At 49.0% G+C, this 20,977-nt stretch overlaps 1 protein-coding gene across 6 annotated transcripts in view; it reads left to right on the top strand.

Moving 5' to 3' along the window:
* The window catches only part of DNAJB2 (DnaJ heat shock protein family (Hsp40) member B2), a 258,095-nt gene that overhangs the window by 130,220 nt on the left and 106,898 nt on the right, over positions 1 to 20,977 (top strand). For all 6 annotated transcript variants that reach the window (XM_085650119.1, XM_085650122.1, XM_085650120.1 and 3 more), the window contains exon 6: positions 9,932 to 10,042. In XM_085650119.1, the coding sequence (XP_085506245.1) occupies positions 9,932 to 10,042 (111 nt within the window). The remainder of the gene's footprint in view (positions 1 to 9,931; positions 10,043 to 20,977) is intronic.

The following is a 20,977-nucleotide window of genomic DNA, read 5'->3' as shown; positions in this document are numbered from 1 at the left end:
CTTGGTGGCCTTTTCCCCTATTTCATATAGTCTCCTCTGAGATGCTACGGTATAGTCCCTAGCCTTTACTTCTGCTATATTACGCTGCTCCTATTGCTTTAGACGGAGTAAATGATGTTTTGTGATCTACCTCTCCCCGTTTCCCAGTCGCTGCTTCCAGGTTGGCGAGTTCTCTTTCGGGCGCTTCGTATTGAGGTTGCCGCTCTTTCCTCTGTGCCCCTGCTAATACCTGCACATGTCCCCTTATGACAGTTTTATACACTTCCCATAGCACACTGGAGGAATCTACAGTCCCCCAGTTCTCAAGCAAGTAGTGTTCTGTAGGTTCACTGATTTCATCCATGACCTTTTTTTAGGAAAGTGGGTGTCTGTTGCAGTAACCCCCACACTTTTTGCCAGACAACTGATGCACTTTTACTTGGTGTGCCCTGTGTCCCTGCCAGTCGGGTTCCCAGGGCCTGTGTTCTTTCCCCAAAACTAAACCCAATTGGCATCTCTGGCCACAGGTCAGCCCCTGGTAAATGGTACCATAGGTACCCAGGGCACTGTGACCAGAGAAGGCCTCTAAGGGCTGCAGCACTTATTGTGCCACCCTTAGAGGCCCTGTACCTTTACACACACACACTGCCCTTGCAGGCTGCATGTTTTGGTGCAGAACAAAGTGAAGAGTCGACATGGCACACATCTCTGTGTACCATGCCTACAACCCACTGCCCAGGCCCAGATCAGCCACCCCTCCAGCTGGGTGCACTATGCTAGTGGTGAGGGTACAGGTGCATGAGCCCTGTACTCCTACAGTGCCCAAGTCCATTTTTGGGCATTGTAAGTGCAGTGCTGCCATTAAGAGTATATGGTGCTAGAAGTTTGTCATTACAAACTCCAAAGCACCATAATGGCTACACTAAAAACTGAGAAGTTTGGTATCAAACTTCTCAGCATATTAAACCCACACGGATGCCAGTGTGGGATTTAATGAAAAATACACACAGAGGGCATCTCAGAGATTCACCCTGAAAACGAACCCACCTCTAGTCTCCCGACTGAGTGGCTGCGCAGGCTGCCACCACCAGACATGTTTCTGGACCCCTAGGTCGAGAGCCTGCTGCTCCCTGTGGCCTGAAACAATGAACCCCTGGGACGAGGTGCCAAGTCTCCCCCCCCCCCCCCCTCATCCCCCCCCCTCCGCAGGAGGGTTCACGAAGGGGAAGCTTGAAAGGCTTGTCGCCTCTGTGAGCTTCTCCAGACCATTTGCTGCTTTCAGCAACTCGTCCCCACTGGTTCTACCCCCCACTTTGGGCGGGAGAACCGGCGGGACAAACAAGTGAGGGAGAGAGGTGTGCCCACCTTTGCCAACTCCACCCCTCAGGTCCCTGCAATCTTGAGGATTGGGGGACCCAACCAACCAGGGACAGGCTTCTGCCCCCCCCCCCCTACCACTGGAGGGTGGCACAATAGGGGGTGTACCCACCCCAGGGAAGGGACCCATTGGTCCCTGCCCTCTACCTACCTGTAACGCCCCTAACTCTAGTAATTAGGGGGCACACTGAACCTTCCTCAGATCCAGAAATGACAAGAAGAAAAGGAGGACTGAACTGCCGTGCAGCCAGCTAACAAGAGGAAGACGCCCACTGACTTGGCCCCAGCCCTACAGGCCTGTCTCCCCTCGAACCTGCTCCTGCGAAATCCTGGTGTGTCCTGCAGCCAGCAACCTCGAAAACCCTGGAGGACCTGCCTGCCTTCACTTTCAAAGACTGCTTCTCCCGTGAACACCGGATCTGTTCAACTGCAACCTCTGGCAGCAGCCAGAGACAGCAAACCCAGCCCCCTCTGCACCTGCGGAACCCTGCCTGAGCTCGAGTTGAAAAACACCACAAGGAGGTCACCCCGGCAATCCTGACCCGAGATCTGGTAACCCTCCAGCTGACGCCTGCAGCCTAAATCCAGAAGGCCTCCCTGACCGCAACCCGGAGCTGGTAAGAAGATCTGACCCCAAAAGGCACCCCTGCACCCGACGCCCCACGGCCTTGTGTGCTCAAACCGACGGTGCCTAAGCAACCTTTAAGTTCCCAACTTACCTCTCGAAGTGGGGGTCGCACCCAGAAGTTCTTAGTCTCCTGCCTGCAGTGCTTTTGCCAACCGGAGGTTCTCCATTGATAACAGGGCACCCGACCTCGAAACAGCTCCTGCACCCTGGCCGCCCTAGTGCTGCTGAGGGGGCACCCTTTGTACTACTCTGTTTCCCCATTTGCCCTGACCTAAACCCTAGGAGCTTTGCTCCCACAACCTAGTGGCCAGCTTGCCAGCAGCCACCAACCGGAGGCCCCCTAACCCCCGTCGGATACACTGCACCCGGCTGCCCTAGTGCCGCTGAGGGTGTATCAAGAGTGCATCACTCACCCTGGGGAACCCCTGAGTCTAACCCCAGAACCCTAACTCTCACAGTTGATAACTTACCTGGGAACCGATAACCTGTTTTTCCTCCACAGGATAACATTGACAATTTTCTTCCAAAAAGTTTCTAAATGTGGAGTTTTGAAATCTAAAAAATATTCTTTAAAAATTGCACGAATAACCAAAACTTATTTACTTACCTGTTTGCAGGAAATGTACCAGTGCTGAATCTAGGTTTCCAGCACTGAGTTAGAAAAGTAAGGTAAAAAGGAACTTACTTGTAATTTACTGAAAAAGCCTATTAATTTCCATGTACTGTATTTGCTAAGTGTTGCAACCTACTGCATCCCCTGTAAATCAAACAAATTACAAGTTCTATTGCATTTTCAAACTGTTCTACATTCAACAACTTATTATTGTAAAGTATTTAATGCTTACCTGTGCCAGGCTTGCTTGGTTCTAAAATAAAACAGTATATTTTTTTATATAAAAACAATTGGCCTAGAGTTCAGTTCTTGAGTGTGTGAATTCATTTGCTTAACACTGTCCTCTGATACTGCCGTTCTGCTCGACCACACTACCACAAATGGAGAGTAAGGTTCTATCTACCTTTAACCTCTGCCTACCTCTGGGGGTCACCTGGACTCTATACACACTATACCTCATTTTGGTATAGTAAATATAGAGCCAGTTTTCTACACTTTCTGTCCCTGAGCAATCAGGGGTCTATGCGTGGCGGTAAGACATTAGTTTTAAGTGATCCTATCATTAGCACCTCAACTGGTGAGTGGTCTGATATACCTCTTGCCCTATGTAGTGTTTGCCCTGAATTTGTTAGCCGTACCAGAGTGTGTTATAATGTAGTCCAGACGTGAGTACCCTCTGTGTGAGGCCAGGAAAAAGGTGTATTTTGGACTAGGGGTTATGTTCTCGCCACAAATCTACCAGACCTAGGGATGTTACGAATGTCTTTAGTACACCGTTCCCCGAGTCCCTCCCTGTGTTTGACATCCTATCTCTAGAGGGATTCATTCATTACTGCGTTGAGATTGATTGGCACATATACTGAGCACAGATTGACAACCTGGCCCTCTCACATCCCCGTAATGGCCACATACCTTCCCAAGCGGTCCTGCCAGGGTTTCTGGGTTGTAAATGGTAGCGCAGTTCTGATAAGTACACCCACTCCCGAGAGCCAGTGGTAAATCCTGCATGCACTGCTAACTTGTATCCGAATCTGTCTAGCGCTTTACATGTATTTCCCAGCAGGTGCGTTACTTGAAGTAGGAGTATATCTGGGGAGTGCCCTCGGATATATTGCATTACCATCGTGCGTTTAACTTTATTCCCCAGGCCATTAACATTCCATCTCATGATCACAAGAGTATTCCGCACGGTACAGGATCTAATGGGTGGTTCCAGTGAGACCATGTTGGCGGTCCGACTGTATATAGGTTTCCTCTAGCGGGGTTCTTGGATATGCTTCTGTTGCTGGCCAGTTAGTGGTGCAGGGAGTAGTACCATTGACCCCCTAACCCCCACTTTCTTTCTCGATGTGTCTTAAAGTGGTACATCTGCTATACTTGAAATTAAACTTAACAATTTCTAACCCTGTACTGTGTAACTCCCCCCTCCCTGCTACCCTGCATGGTGGATCCGGAGCTCCCCCCTTGCCGCCCCCCCCCCCAACTTGCAGAGTGCCTGACGACCCGAAACTGAACTAACAAGCATCGGGTGGGCTTAAGCCATGGGTGTACCGACCCACAAACCCGCCCCGTCCCCCATAGTATGGTTGTGAGGCTCGGTCTATATCCCACTGGGAAATAGTCTCATGTCTGTACTTTGGGTCTATACTAGGTGGATTGGCTGCAATTACAAATGTTATGCTTATCTGTTTATCTGTGCCTCTAGAGTCCATCTTCTGCGCCGGATTCCTGAGTTGTCGTTGCTCACCGGTACCACAGGATCCCGGAAATTGCACTGTCTCTCCCAGATGTTGTCCCAGTCCTCGCATCATTATTGATCGTCTAGGCTTGCCAGAGTCTCTGGGCAGTGGGGACCGCCGATCAGCTTCAGCGTGTGCTGGTTTGCTCGCTATTCCGTTACCGCTTCGGTGCACACGTCGTTGTCGTCCCACAGTTCACCATCCATCAAGCCACACGTAGGGTTCCCCTGGGATAGAGAACCTGAGAACCTCCACATTTTGCCCTCTGCTGTTACTCGAACGGTTGATGGAAACAGCATGGAGTACTGGATCTCTTTGGCTCTCAATGCTTTCTTGACGTCAAGAAAAGTTTGTCGCGCCTGCTGCACCTTTATTGTAAAGTCTGGAAATAGGGTGATAGTTGCATTATCTATTTCGATTGATGGCGCCCTGCGGGCCGCCTGTAGGATTGAGTCTCTGTCCCTGTAGTTGAAAATCCAGGCAATGAAGGGACGTGGCGGTTCCCCTGGTCTTGGCGAGGTACCTGGGACTTTGTGGGTTCACTCTACATAGAAGTATTTGGAAAACCCCTTGGGTTTGAGTGACTTTATTACGAGATCCTCTACAAACAGGTCCACCGCTGGTTCCTCCCCCTCTCTGGGACACTAATAATACGGATGTTGTTGCGGCGGGAGCTGCCCTCCTGATCCTCCATCCTCGCTTCCAGGACTTTGTGGTTGTGGCGGTGAGGTCCTTTATTTTCCCCTGAAGTACATTTGTGTCAGTCACTTCCTCTATCTCCTTCACTCTGGCACTCCTATTTATCAGGTCTGCTCTGATAAGCGTCACTTCTGAGGTCACAGTGTTTATTTTCATAGCCAGGTCTAACCGCACTACTACCAGCGCCGTCATGATACCATATAGAGTCTGTTCTGTCGCTGTTGCGAGTGATGGCGAAGAGAGGGCAGGGTCCGTCTCCTCCGCCCGGCTGCCCATCGACTGTTTGGGCAATGTGTATCTGTCCAATTTTGTCTGTTGGCCACTGAGAGGTCCCTTTCCTCCCGTCATGGTTCTGCCTCTTGCCCGTCAGCACCTTCTGTCCGCGTTCACGGGGGGGGGGGGGCTTCCGGCAGTACTCTCCGCCGCCTGCCCAGACCACTCCACGTGTCTGGTGGCCTGTCTGAATTCCTGCTACGGCTTCCCTGGAAGCCCCCCCCTTTAATTGGCTCAGCAGGGTATGTCTCCTAGGCTTAGACCCCTGTCTCTCTGCACTCCCCGTGTTGAGCTCTCTGCTCCCTGTGGTGTGATGATGGCCTGTGTATTCAGGGCCGATAGGCCTGGATTAGGCAGTTTCGTCCGGCGCTTTCAGTCTCCGCTCTGCGCCAGCTCCCGACTCACCGACAGCAGCCCCCCCTTCCAGGCTGCGCCAGCTCCCGACTTATCGACAGCAGCCCTCCCTTCCGGGCTGCGCCAGCTCCCGACTCACCGACAGCAGCCCCCCCTTCCAGGCTGCACCAGCTCCCGACTCACCGACAGCAGCCCTCCCTTCCGGGCTGCGCCAGCTCCCGACTCACCGACAGCAGCCCCCCCTCCGGGCTGCGGCAGCTCCCGACTCACCGACAGCAGCCCCCCTTCCAGGCTGCGCCAGCTCCCGACTCACCGACAGCAGCCCCCCCCTTCCAGGCTGTGCCAGCCCCCGACTCACCGACAGCAGCCCCCCCTTCCAGGCTGCGCCAGCTCCCGACTCACCGACAGCAGCCCCCCCCCCCTCCGGGCTGCGCCAGCTCCCGACTCACCGACAGCAGCCCCCCCTTCCAGGCTGCACCAGCTCCCGACTCACCGACAGCAGCCCTCCCTACCGGGCTGCACCAGCTCCCGAGTCACCGACAGCAGCCCCCCCTCCGGGCTGCGGCAGCTCCCGACTCACCGACAGCAGCCCCCCCTTCCAGGCTGCGCCAGCTCCCGACTCACCGACAGCAGCCCCCCCCTTCCAGGCTGTGCCAGCTCCCGACTCACCGACAGCAGCCCCCCCTTCCAGGCTGCGCCAGCTCCCGACTCACCGACAGCAGCCCCCCCCCCTCCGGGCTGCGCCAGCTCCCGACTCACCGACAGCAGCCCCCCCTTCGGGCTGCGCCAGCTCCCGACTCACCGACAGCAGCCCTCCCGTCCGGGCTGCGCCAGCTCCCGACTCACCGACAGCAGCCCTCCCCTCCGGGCTGCGCCAGCTCCCGACTCCCCGACAGCAGCCCTCCCCTTCGGGCTGCGCCAGCTCCCGACTCACCGACAGCAGCCCCCCCTTCCAGGCTGTGGCAGCTCCCGACTCACCGACAGCAGCCCCACCCTCCGGGCTGCGCCAGCTCCCGACTCACCGACAGCAGCACCCCCCCTCCGGGCTGCGCCAGCTCCCGACTCACTGACAGCAGCCCTCCCGTCCGGGCTGCGCCAGCTCCCGACTCACCGACAGCAGCCCTCCCCTCCGGGCTGCGCCAGCTCCCGACTCCCCGACAGCAGCCCTCCCCTTCGGGCTGCGCCAGCTCCCGACTCACCGACAGCAGCCCCCCCTTCCAGGCTGTGGCAGCTCCCGACTCACCGACAGCAGCCCCACCCTCCGGGCTGCGCCAGCTCCCGACTCACCGACAGCAGCACCCCCCCTCCGGGCTGCGCCAGCTCCCGACTCACCGACAGCAGCCCCCCACTCCCCGCTGCCGGGGGCTCAAGTGCAAACCCTGCCTCACTTTCAGGGGATGCAGCGCCGCCCAATCATCGGGTCCAGTCACCCGTCCACACCCTTAAGTACTTGGTGCTTTGTAGACGCGCGGCTCACAATGTTGAGGCCTCGTCTCCTCAATTTAGCCCGCGGTTCCGAGGCCTGCATGAGTGCTTCGCTCTAGTTCGATCTTATGGGCCAGCCGGGATCTTTTTCCTGGGATCGCGGGACACTGCACCCTCCCCGGTCTCCTTGTGCATAGACCACAGCCTCGGGACGGATGTTTCACGGATTGACAGGGGGAAACTCAGGATCAGCCTGGCGGAGCTAAGTTGCGGCCATCTCGCTCCGTGGCTAGCCACACCCTCCACTACCTCTCGCACTCACTCTATCAGAAGTGCTATATTCATATGTTTAAAAATTTCTTGGGCACAGTTGTAGGTCATTAATCTACTCCTTATTAAATATTATGACATTGTAAATGTAAATGTAAATGTCAAGGTACTTATAGAGCGCACTGTCACCAGACGTACACCTTGCGGTGTCGCCTTTGCGGTTTCCTGGCGCTGATACTCATACCGCTGTGGAACCCCTCCTGGCTTTCCCTGTGAAGTGTCCACTCCTAGGCACCCCCAGGGTGAAGCCAGGCATCCTTAGCGCTGTTGGGGCCGGTGTGGAGGCTAAGCAAGCTATTGCCCAGAGTTGCAGCGTGGGGCCCGTGATTAGAATAGGCGGCGAGAATAGACAGGTCCGAGGAAATTGAGCCCGAGCCCCGCCGAGGTGGGAATCGAACCCTGGTCCCTGGCCAGAACTCTGCTTCAGGGTCTGCCACTCTAACCATTGAGCCACACTCCTCCACATTGTAGCTGTGGTCAACCCTGCCAACATTATAGTAAGTTGTGAAACCTTTACAATTTTGAAGTATACTAGATAAAGTTGAAGCCCTGCATTCTAAGGCGCCTGAAACTTGGTGTTTCCAGCATGCTCACTTCTGATTGTCTGCGCTCTTTGCCTGACTATATTAAGGTGGTGCTGCTGTTGTGTGGACATTCATATCTGCAGTCTCTCCCCCCCGGGAATGTCTCATTTTAAGTCAGTCCTGGCCTTATAACAAACATCACATTGTATTCTGGGACTTGAAATTGTGCTGTTAACATCATAACTATGGGCTCAACAAAACCTCCACATTAAAGTGCAGTTGGGTAAAAAGCTAGGATTACCTGAAGGTATCACACATAGCCGTGAATTCTGTTGGTCTGTGGAAAGACTTCACCACAAGTCTCTTTGTGCATGGTGTCAGCCCTCTTTCATAGGTGCCGGTCACCACACCTTGTACTGAATGTTTAAAGCCTGGGGTATTTGGCAGGCGATCGCCAATCACTAGTCCGTGTGTACATGGTTACAGCCCTCTTTCATAGGTACCGGTCACCACACCTTGCACTGAATGTTAAAAGCCTGGGTTGGTTTGCAGGTGATCGCCAATCACTAGTCCGTGTGTACATGGTGTCAGCCCTCTTTCATAGGCGCCGGTCACCACACCAGGCTTGCACTGAATGTTAAAAGCCTGGGTTGGTTTGCAGGTGATCACCTTTTATTGTTTCCCCGGAGTTTTATATAGCGCAAACTTGACCCGAAGGTATCGGAGCGCTTTACACGAGCACCATTTGTGTTACAGACGGGCACATTCATTTTTGGTTAAGCACGGGTAGATGAAGTGATTTTCCCAGAATCTTAGGATATTGATCTTCCCTGCCGAGACACAAACCTAGTTCCCCAGCTTCGAGGTCTACCACTCTAGCTGTAAGACTGAGTTGATAGAAGAGGGGGCAGACGTATCAAAGGGTTTGATTCATTCTGTGTCTTGAGGTAAATGTGTATGTATGTATGTGCGGTCTTATATAGCGCTCAAATTACCCTTGGGCATCTCGGCGCTTGCATTGGGAACCCGTCCTGGTTTTTCCCTGTGAGATAACCCGTACTGGGCATCCCCAAGGTGAAAGCCAGGCATCCCGCCGCGGGGGGCCGTTGTGGAGATTAAGCAAGCTTGTTGCCCAGAGCTGCATAGTGTGAACTCGTGCTTAGAGCAGGCACCGAAGCGAGAATTATCGAGTCCATGGACAATTGGGCTCCAGACCCTGCCGCGTCGGGAATCGAACCCTGGTCCCGGGTCTGACCTCTGCTTCAGGGTATGCCTCCTCTAACCAGTGAGCTACACTTCTCCAAATGTGTTAAAAATTATTGGCTAAGAGGATCATGAGCTGGCCATTTCACCAATCTGTGAAAGAATTCTACACTGACAGATGATCAAATATGATTTTAATATTCCCAGATTCTCTACAGTGTATAAAATAATCAGATCAGACCTAAAACATGACCCCTTGACAAAGGCAGTAGGCCTGCCTGATCTAAAATGACAACCCCTTGTATTGTGATGTTGCATCTGACCTAGGTGGGGAAAGGGTCCTGAATCACTAGGGATCAAATGGGATACATCCGTGTCACCAAAGATATTGGCACCCTCCTGATGTATATATTTGTAATTTAATGTGTCTTATTTAGTAGTGTGTGTGGGTGTAATAAATGCGCTTTTCATTTTTCAAAGTAAAATTACTGGCTGGTCATTGTGTTTATAGAGTGTTGTTGTGGCGCACCTGTAGTTTGAGATTGCTAGCCCACACCTCTTCCTCTGAGTAAGTCTTGGACTGCTGTGCTTCGTTACCCTGAGAGAGTCCAATGCTAAAATGGAGTTCTCTGTTCCCAGTAGGGATACGATTGTGGGCATGTTATTCGCGCAGGACTCGCATCCTGCACAACTAATTACCCAGTTTCTTACAACTAGCCCTCTCCTGCCCAGAGATCCTCACCTGTTTAAGTCCTGGACTGTAATCTTGAATTGTTCTTCTTTCCAGATGATTTGGACCCCTTTATGGACAGGCCTGCATTTCATCCTCATAGCAGTGGTGGAGTTCGGACACCAGGGTTAAGAAATGTCTTCTCCGTCAACATACCTAATGGGTCAGGTGAGACAAACATGCGTTAGTTTCATCCCTCGTAGGTGTGATCTATGATGTGGCTTCGATACCATGTGCCCATCACCTGCTCCAATGAGATGTATTTGCAGTCACTTCATTATCTGTGTGAAACCTTACACGTGTCTTCCATATGTGTAGCCAACATCACTTTAATACATATGTGGGAGTTTAACCGTGGCTTCCATATTTATTAGCGAAGCAGCAATAGCAGCTCTGTAGTTGAGCAACACTAGGAAAACTGTCACTCATGCCCTAGTCACAAGCAAGTTTGACTACGGAAAACACCCCTACTCCGGGATTAGAAAGCAACTCACTAGAAGGCTACAGACCATCAACAACTCAGCAGCCAGACTCATCCATAACCTCCCACACAGAACTCGCTGTACACCACACCTCGGGAAGCTCCACTGGCTCCCGAAACACGCCGGTTTCAAACTCCTCACACACACGCGCACCTGAACAGTTACATCTCCCTCCACCAGCCATCCAGACACCTCTGCTCGGCAGGACGCTTACTCACACACATCCCACGCATACACCGAACCAGATCACGGGGCAGACGTTCTCTTACATAGCTCCTAAAGCATGAAATAATCTCTCGCTCCACTTCAGAGCCTTCTCTCTTCTTCGATTCCGCAAGAAGCTGAACAACTGGCTTTCCAATTAAACAACGTACACTAGACACCTGCTCAGTGTCCGGAAACCCTCACAGGTGATGGCGCACTTTACAAATACACATAACATGTTGAGGTCTGATCTTCCATTAAAATCTGTCCTTTGTGGTCTCAACAACTTAAGCACCCATCGAAAAACATTCATGTAGCTTTTGAAAAAAAGATTGTTCATCCCATTAGGGGTTTGGCATGGTAAGTTTCATGCAGCTAGTCAAACAGTCGGGTGGTGGCGCTTGGGGAAAAAAGGGGGCGGGGGGGGAGGGGTCAGAAAAGTGACCGCTCTGGATTTTGTTGCCCTCCTGTTTTAATTTGCTTGCTAAAGCAGAAAAACTGGATGAGAAAGAATTCAACTATACTTCGCGACGAAGTGCCTTTACCTGGTTTGGCGTAAATCTGTTCAGTAGTGTTTGTGACATTAGCTTTACAACAGTGTGTTTTTCTAGGCCTTAAATTGAGGTGAGTTGTCAGTCAAGATAGAGAAGTCTGGGTCCTTAGACCCCAGAATCTCCGCTTACCTGAGTTCTTGAATCGCGCATAGACCAAAATATATATATATATATTTTTAAATCCAATTGGAAGAAGCTGCCTTTTCTACTGCTGTGCATTTTGGTATGCTATCCCAAACCCTGGTTCGTGGACTTGAAGCACTTTTATTAACGGGGCGTAATGTGCTAGAAAATGTTGATGCTGCCTTTTCTTGATGTGCAAATTCGGTCTCCATGTCCCGAAAAAAGATAAAGGGCAAAGGAAAGTGGGTGGGCAGAAGGAGCACTTTCCGACTCCCTGCCTCAAGGTGAGAGAGTGGTCGGGAGGGGATGAAAAGGATGCCCACTGGGTTGAATTAGTGTTTTTTTTAATGTAGTTTTTACCATAGGATTCATGGATCCCGAGGTTGATTTTGTGTTCCCTCAATGCAACTCCAGAGGTCGCCAAACCAACAGGAAGGGGTCTTGACCTGGTATAGGATTCATGGACACAGTGCTGGGGCCACAAACCCCACAGGAGGTCCATCATAATTGTGCAAAATTACGAGGGTCCACAAACCTTTAAAAACTAAAAATCGGGTCTGCCTGTAGTCTAAGTCCAGTGTGCATTTGTTTCTTTTCTTTTAGCCCCTACATCCTCATTTACCAATACATTATGATCTCACATCACACTCCCGGAAACAAGTCCGACAGTTTCCTTACGACTCGATTGGTTAGATAAACCCCAATAAATCAGGGTCCAGGTCTCTTTTTCCAGTTTTTGTCTAACCTCCGGATAGATCCAGGTTTGTGTTTGGCTAGCCAGGCTTGAAATTTCAACCGTCCATCTTGTAAGCATTTGTCCGGTTAAGAGCTAATTCCAATCTGCTTATTTTTCCCACAACCTTAAGCCAGTCATTGCAACCCGGAGAAAGAGGGTGTAACCACCTCCGACATATTTCTCTGCTTGCCAGGAAAATCATGAGAAACCAAGATTTTACCTCTGCATTTTGCAAGGGCACTGCCGTGTCAAAAGTTTATACCAAAGAAAACCAGGTACAGGTTTACTTTTACAGTTCATCCTAGTATCTTTGACAGGGTATCACTTACGTCTTCTCAAAATTTGGGAAGCATTGGACAGTTCATAAACATGTGAATGTCATCTGCTTTCGGCTCACCACGCCTCCTGCAGCTTGGGACCATGCTTCTCGGGAACCTGCTGATCCTGCCCGGTGTCATGTATATTCTGTGAATAGTATAAAAGCGGTTCTTTAACATAGGCGACTTTACCGAGGAATAAAGAAGTCTCCGAGATAACGTGCCATAGGCCAGGCTGCTTGAGCACTGGCAGATGCCAGTTTGTTGCAGGTTCTCAATGTTGTTGTCATCCGCTTTCAACAGCTCCCAATAACACAATAAGATCCCTTTTTTTTTTACGGTGTTGTATCTTGTATTCTTCCTGTGAATCCCCACTCATCACATGCTGAATCTATTGTTACATACCTCCAAGATCTGAGCTGATAGTATTCAAATCTGGAAATAGCTCCACAGGTGACATCCGTAATTGTCTCCGACTTCATTCAATGCGAGCCATTCGTAGACTGTTCCAACAGCTGGCCTCAGCATATCAGCCCAGCCGCTCTCAGGGGAAGGCTGAGTTTATCCTCTAAACAAAGTGGGGTACCTGTTGAATCACAGATCGGAGCAAAGAGAACATAATAGTTACTTCCCCAAGATTTTATCATGTTACACCGTAGTTCCAGTGCTGACTAAAGCACGTTCAACCGCTCTTTTTTTTCTGGGCTCCCCACACTTATGCAGAAAACCCTTGTGATCTAACATGTGTACTGAGGCCGAAAACATCCTGCCTTTACATGAGTCATCTGGCCTAGAAAGCAGCATTCTGCAGTTTTTAAATTGGAAAGCCTGGCGGTGCACCTAAAGATGCAGGAGAGCTAAGCCTCTCGACATCGAGCCTGACGATCTTGAAGAGTTTTCTTTGATTGGAACGATCTGCAAGCGTCCATGTTCTTCTTTGTGCTCGTGAGACTAGCACAAGTTGCACACTTCATGTGAGTCGATGCGAGGGTACTTAGCGTGGCACCCAGGGCAGAATTTAAACTGAGTCCGATCTATCGACGGAGAGCTGACTGCGCTTTTAGGCCCGAAGGCTGTCCACGAAGCTTTCCTATCGAAAGGTCGATTCCGTTGTCGAAACAATACGCAGAGAAGTGGGAAACCCGTATGAAAACAATACCATCGAGGGTTAAGAGGATTGCGCATCAATGGAACCTGAAGAACGGTTTTGAACCGAAGCGCCGCAACACACGTCCGAACCCGATGGTGGAAAAAAACAATCTAACAATGGAGTCGATGACCATGTGCACTATCACCGAACGGAGGAGACACTTATCTCGTGACTAGGAAAGACTTCTCGCAGAAAAACAACTTGCAATCCTCTGAACCTGAACCCAACACTAGATGGCAGGAGTACGCAAAGCATGTGTATCTACAGCCCTAGATGCCAAGAATAGATGCTTACTGGGTAAGTAACATTATCCATGTCTAGTTTCTTCATAAGCTTTTTCCAACTGAGCCAAATTCACTTATTTGCCCATACAAAACTGCTCAACGTAGCTTGTATCCTTGCTACGTAATCTTTTGGGAAGGACAGAGGTATGTTTAGCGTATCCTTTACTTCTTTTATCACCTTATTAAGGTTAACCATTGTCAAAGCCTCCACTTTACTTACAATTTTGATGCCAAATACCTTCGTGCAGGTTGTGATTCTTACCTGGGTACCTTGGCATGTTGCAACTCATAACCTTAGTTTTTGATTTGTTTATCTGGGAACCAGAAAAGACACCAGACCACTCTGGTATTTTCTCAATCCTTGGTATAGTTGTTACTGGGTCGCTTGTGTATACTATGATGTCATCAGCATATAATGCTATTTTATTTTTTATAGTTTAAGGAACAAAATGATATAATTCCCTCATCCTTCCTAAAAGCCTCTTCCAGGGGTTATATGTACACACACCGAAAAGAACTAGGTGGAGGGGCATCCCTGACGAGTCCCTTTACTAATTCTCGAACTATCTGTTAAGGAGTTGTCAAGTTGAATCTGTGCTGACGGGGCCTGTACAACATTGTAATACCTGTATCATGATTGAGGGAAGCCGAAATACTTCCTGAAACTCCATAAATATTCCCAGCATACCCTGTTGAATACCTTAGCGGCGTCAATTGTCACTATGTGTAATGGCCTTTTCCTAGTCACAGCCAGATCTATTGTGGAAAATAGCTGGGATCGTGCATTTGCCCTACCTGGAGAAAACCCTTCTAGACTATGTGGATTTTCTTTGGGGCCATAGAGTTTCTCCCTGCGCTGCCCGTGCGCTCCTGCTGATGAGGACGGGGGTGCCTCTCCCCCCCCTCCTGGCCCTACATTTGGCAACCCCTGGCACTGATGGAGTTCCGGGAGTGGAGGGGGTTTGGGGCTGCTTGTTGATTCTGCTGCCTTGGCATGGTTGACTCTACTATTTTAGACATGGCTGCATTGCTGACCTCGCTCGGATCTTTTGGGTGTGTCCTCTTATCCCCCATTTTAGGGGTTCCTCTGCCTGCCCCTTGTTCCCTGATGTCAGAGGGGGCAGCCATCTTGGAAAGGTGGCTAGTTCTTACTCCTTAATACATGAGCTTCCTTGGTAGCACATAAGCCTCCTTTTGTAACACATAAGTCTCCTTGTTTTATCTCACTTTTTTGCTTCAACATAGCGGTCTGGGCTAGTGCGGTCAGGAATTGGTATTGTAACCTTATTCTGCAGCCGCGCTACTCGTGTCTTGAACTTCATCTTAACACACAGCTAAGGTTTGGAGGGAGCTCTGCGCTACCGCTCTTTGAACACTATAAATTGCTCCCCTTAAATTGGACTACTTTACTTCCTCTAATTTGATCGCTACCCACATCATGGCTCAACACACCACTCATTCCTTTGACTTCCTTGCTAAGGTAGGTCTGAATTCTTTTAAGATTGTCTACCCCCACAAGCTCTCAAAGAAAGCGGAAAAGACTTTCAAACACAATCTCCTCAAACGATATATATTTCCACGAAGGGCTCTGAGGTGACAGACCCCATTTTCTACACTAACAGAAGAGCCCAGTGGAGAAAGACTCTAACTTCTGCGCTTCGTTCCTAACAGCTGTGCAAAACACCACCCGGTTTCGGTTTAACCACACTACCCTCTCCTGCAACATAAGGCAAATCTGACAATTTCCCTACACAATAATGGAAACATCCTCATTCAAGCTTCTGACGTGAACCTCAAGCGCTTTGACAGTATATTTATGAGGATTAAAAACACCCTTAATAACTCAAATCCGGCCACTCGCCATCATAGCAGTCTACCCACGATAACTGCACCCTCTGTTCCTTACGCCTCTTCTACTCCCGATTCTGCTTCCCCCTCTTTACCAATTTATCGCTCTGTTCTATCCAACAACACGGAGGATGTGTATAACACCCACACAACTAATCCTGACAAACCTGATATTCTACCCCTTGGCTCCTGTAGTACCAACTCGAGGGCCTTCCACCAAGCTGCTGTCCCCAGTACTTCTCCTAATCCACACCTCCCTTCCAGTTCTACTTTCCCCTTTTACCCACTTTCTGTTCTGTTATTTCCAACAGCACGGAGGATGAGCATTACATCCGCACAACTAACCCTGACAACCCTGATATTCTACCCCTGGGCTTCTGTATAACCAACTCGAGGGTCTTGAACCTAGCTGCTGTCCCCTGTACGTCACCTCATATGCCACACCTACCTTCCTCCTCCTCCTGTGCGTCCCCCATCGTCTTTGTTAAAACCACCTTGCCCGTAACTAATCCTACTCTAGGATCTGCTCAGTGCCCCCTTGCCCCAAATCCTACTCCCCTCCATGCTAATCCTCCTCCCTTTTTGGATGTCGAGACCATTTTTCAAGCGGGATTCTATCTCCCCCTGTAACTGTGGTAAGGGACATAGTTTGCCATCCAACACCCCTCTCACAAAAGAGTCATACCCGTTTTCTCATTCTTAGGCGGATAGCGATAACCTCCCTTACCTTGAGGTGAAGGTAGCTGACCTCAAGATGGATCTTCTGGCTGTCAGATATCTCATGCAGACCCTTTTACAGCTCTCCATGAAGATGGAGAAGCTCTGGAAGCTCCGCCCCTCCCCGGGGACTGATCAACCCAATCCACTAAGAGTTATTTACGACGGGTACAAACAGTCCTTTATCCTCTCCCCACTTAGCTCCAGTTGGAGATCTAGGCCTCTTCCTAACCATCATTCTAGGCCCCGTAGGTTCCAGCCTCAGTTGTCGGTTGAGGACACGCTCGCTCTTTTATTTTCATACAGTGACTCCTTTAACTCTATCATCAACATCCCTAACATTACCTCTGACCCTGACAGAGAACCTAGGGTCAACCTCAGATCAGTTAATAAGGAAAATTGACTTCAGATAACTACTTCTCATCATGGAGTGGCCACTACCAACCCTCACATCAAATCGATGCTTCTCAATTGCAGATTGGCAGTGAAACATGCAGCTGATATTTCTGAAATCATCATTTCGCAAAATTTGGACCTCTTGATTCTCACTGAAACCTGGCTCAATGATGCCTCCTCCCCTGTTCTCGACATCTTAATCCCTCCTGATTATGCCATTATCAGATGCGATCGCCTTGTTAAAACTGGGAGGTGGGAGAGACATTGCTTGCATTCGTAGCTCCAACCTCACTATAAAGCAATCTCAAAATGCTTTGCTGTCTTCGCGTGAGCAACTAATCGCCAAAATCTGGAATAAGGGCAAGATTGTCTGTGTGCTCCACACAATTTATCATCCACCGGGTGATAATCTGCCCTTCATCGAGTTAATCATGGAGGCCATTAGCTCTTGTTCGGACCAACTCAGCCATATTTTCCTCTGAGACTTTAATCTTCATTGGAATGACACAAAGGATCCTTTAGTATGTTCCTTAAAGGCTTTCCTCTCCGATCTCAACTTCTCACAGGTCTGTAAGGGACCTATCCACAACAAGGGCCCCACCCTCGACCTTATCATAGCTAAAGACAATATCATACCACTGGTTGACATTCTACCCTGTGACTGGTCGCATCATCATCAAATTTCCTTCCACATCTTGGAAAGGTTCACGCGCAGACAGGGCCAACCTCTTAAAGCTAAACAACCGACTCGCAACCTGAGAGACATCAACATTCATGTTCTGACATCCATCACCAAGAATAGGCTTCAGCCACCCCTAACATGACCAACCTGGACGATCTTTCTGATCACTACATTAGCTCTTTGGCTAATATTTACGACACTATTGCGTCGAAGCAACTCATAAGGATTCCAGTCAAACAATCCAAACCTTGATTTAATGGTTCCCTAAATGATGAATGTTGCAAACTTAGGCTTTCAGAGAGGCTTTGGAGAAACTCTCCCTCCACTACTAACCTCATTCAGTTAAGGAAGGTGAGAAGTACCTACAACAAACACATTTACATTGCTAAAACTGGCCATTCCAGGGTTCAGCTGGACGGTGCTAAAAATAGACCCATGAAGCTCTTTGAAATCATCAAGCAACAAGCTAACCACTCTTCGAACCTTATCTCGACACCCATGACCTCCCTTCCTAGTGTGGAGGACTTCTCAGTTCACTTCTCTGAAAAGGCAAGAAAAATTGAACTGGAGCTGCAACCTGCCACTCCCATTTTGTGGCCTCTGAACTACACCACATAATTGGTTAAACATACGGAACTTTCGGTAGTGTCCTTCCACATAGGTTGTGCTCCCGAAAAAGACGCCTCTTGGAATTCCTTTTTTCTTCCAGATGACACGGAGCTGCTCCTTTCTACGGCGCCCTTAAAACCTTCCAATCATTTCAGCGATCCACTACCTACTAAGTTTTTTAAAGATCTCAATTCGGCCATTCTCCCTCTTTGGTACCGGATGATTCATGAATCTCTCTTGCAGGGGAGGATCCCTGATTGCCTCAAGATTGGTCAAGTCACTCCCATCCCTAAGAAGCCCAGCTCTGATTTATCTGATCCTAACAACTTCCGGCCTATAACCAGCATCATGACTCTAGCTAAATTGCTCGAGAAATGCGTCCACATGCAGCTCTGCAACCACATAGAGAAATTTTAACTCCTTGACCTTTCCCAGTTGAGTTTCAGAGCAGGTCACAGTACTGAAATAGCACTAACTCACATTGTTGATGACACCCTGAGATCCCTTGATCATAATGTCCCTTGTCTTCTGATCCTTCTTGACCTGTCCTCAGCATTTGACACCATCAAACATGAAAACCTGATTGTTCCTCTTCAGCATAGGATGGGGCTTTTGGGCCATGTCTTTAATTGGTTTGCCTCTTTTTTACAGAACCGCACACAAAGAATAAAAGTTAACCATTCCCTTGCATCCAGTATCCCAGTCACCATTGGAGTTCCTCAAGGCTCCGCACTTTCGCCCACTCTTTTCAACCTTTCTATGGAATCTCTCTTCGATATTCTGAACCGTTCTAACATTCATTACCACATGCATGTTGATGACACGCAACTGTACTTGCAGATCTCCTCTCCAGAGTACATTAAAACCTTAAATGATGCACTCTTACAAACTCAACAATGGCTCGCCCAGAACCATCTTTTGTTAAATACTCTCAAAACAGAATTCCTTCTGATTGACCCCGCAACCACTCTGCACCTACCCTGGACTGACATAAACAACTCACTGCTCTTAACTGCATCCCTCATGTGGGTATTACCTTGGACAAATACCTAAATATGCAAGCTCACATCAGTGCAACTATTAGGGGAGCCAATTTTCAGCTCAACACCCTTAAGAAAATCAAGCCTTTCCTTCCGCCTGCGGACCTCCGGCCTGTAGTTCAATCCCTGGTTATCTCTCATCTGGAATATGGTTTGGTGACCCTTGCTGAGCTACCTAAAGCTAGTTTAGCCCAGCTCAGAGCCACTCTAAACTCATTGGCCAGCCTCATCATAGGTTCCGGAAAGCATGACCACATTTCGCCAGACCTAATTCAACTAAATTGGCTGTCTATCGAAGCTAGGATACGTTTCAAGATAGTTTGCTTGGCGCATTAAGCTATCCATTACAACACCGTGGTTTACTTAGCTAAACAGCTTGAACTATCTGGCTCGTGTCGGAACTTAAGAAGTTAGTCCAGCCTATTTTTGAAACCTCCCAAATTCAAAAAGAAAAGAACTTACAATCGTGCCTTCACTGGTCTTGCTCCAAGAATTTAGAACGCTGTTCCTCCCGAGATCAGATCCAACCAATCCTCTGCATCTTTCAAGAAACATGTCAAATGGCTAATCTTGAGTGAACATCAACAGCATTAACGTGTTTTCCTTCTCAAGCTCTCTCTTTCTACGGATGTGATACTTCTTTTATTCCATTTGTTCGATTTATTTTATGCTTTCTGATCACTTGTTATCTTGCTCTATTTACCTTCTGAAACTGTACTGGGCCCTCCAGACGGGCTGACTCCCCTTTCCCTGACTTTGATTGTTTCCCCCTTTTGTTTGACAGTGTGTTTATTTAACTGCATCATTTATTCTATTGTGTTGCGTTATTCGTACTTTTGCCACTTTGTACGGCGCTCTGATACCCGTAAGGGTCATGTTTGCGCTTCATAAAACTTTTCAAATAAATAACCTTCCCCATTATCCTTGCCAACCTTCTTGCTAATATTCCTGGGTAAACTTTATAGTCATGATTAAGCTATAATGTAGGCCGATAGGACTCCATCCTCGTGTGGTCTTTATTAGGTGTTAGAATCAGGTTTATAATGGCCGCGTTCGAGCGAGGCAGTATTCTTCCTTTGTTACTAAATATCTGATGAAACATTACCTCCCACACCGGGACTATCTATTCTTTCAACAGCTTACAGAACTCTATCAGGAGGGCATCCAGCCCTGACACTTTCCTGTTTCTCGAACTGTTCAACTGCTCCAATATTCTTGCGCTGTTATTTCTGCTCTCAATATCTTCATATCATCTGAAACATTTCCATTCTCCTCAGTCACCAATTTGCTAATCTAATTCCTTACCCCGTCTGCTCTTGCTTTCCATGTGAGCATCTGCCCACTCATCTCTCCATATTCGTAGATCGCTAACTGAGACGTCTGCCACCTAGCTCTTACCGTCCCTCAATCAATTCCCTCAAGGCATCTTATTTCTTTACCAAGTCGTTTTACAATTTGAAACTCTACAGCGGAATTTGCCTTTAACTTCGCCATCTCTCCCTTCCGAATATCGTCGTCTCTTCTGTTTACTTCTCACATTGTTCTAGACTTAATAGCCCCCATATTATGCAAAATCCCTCAAATGTATTTCTTAAAGGCAATCCCACAACATAGCCGGTATGGCCGAACCCCCATTCTCCTGGAAGAAGAGCCGAGTATGCTTTCTCTGTTCTTGCACAATCCCTTGATCTGTTAACAGTGTTCTGTCCATCTCCCCTCCAATGTAACCCCTGATAGTTGCATAATTAACAAAACAACATAGTGGTCTGAGCAATGCTATAGAAAGTATAGCCTCTCTCTGCTCCTGCCTTCACACGCTATGCGTCAAACAAGCCAAAGTCGTGCATCAAGCCTGTTAATGTTTAAACAACTTTAACAATACAGACTTCTTTCCTGACCGATGTGGTGTCCAGCTCTCTATCCAGTAGGGCATTAAAATCGCCTCCCATAATCACTGGCAG

Source organism: Triturus cristatus, chromosome 3_2 (assembly GCF_964204655.1).
Source record: "Triturus cristatus chromosome 3_2, aTriCri1.1, whole genome shotgun sequence".
Classification (NCBI taxonomy): domain Eukaryota; kingdom Metazoa; phylum Chordata; class Amphibia; order Caudata; family Salamandridae; genus Triturus; species Triturus cristatus.
Note: the sequence above shows the minus strand (reverse complement) of the source record. Positions and strands in the feature narration are given on the sequence as shown.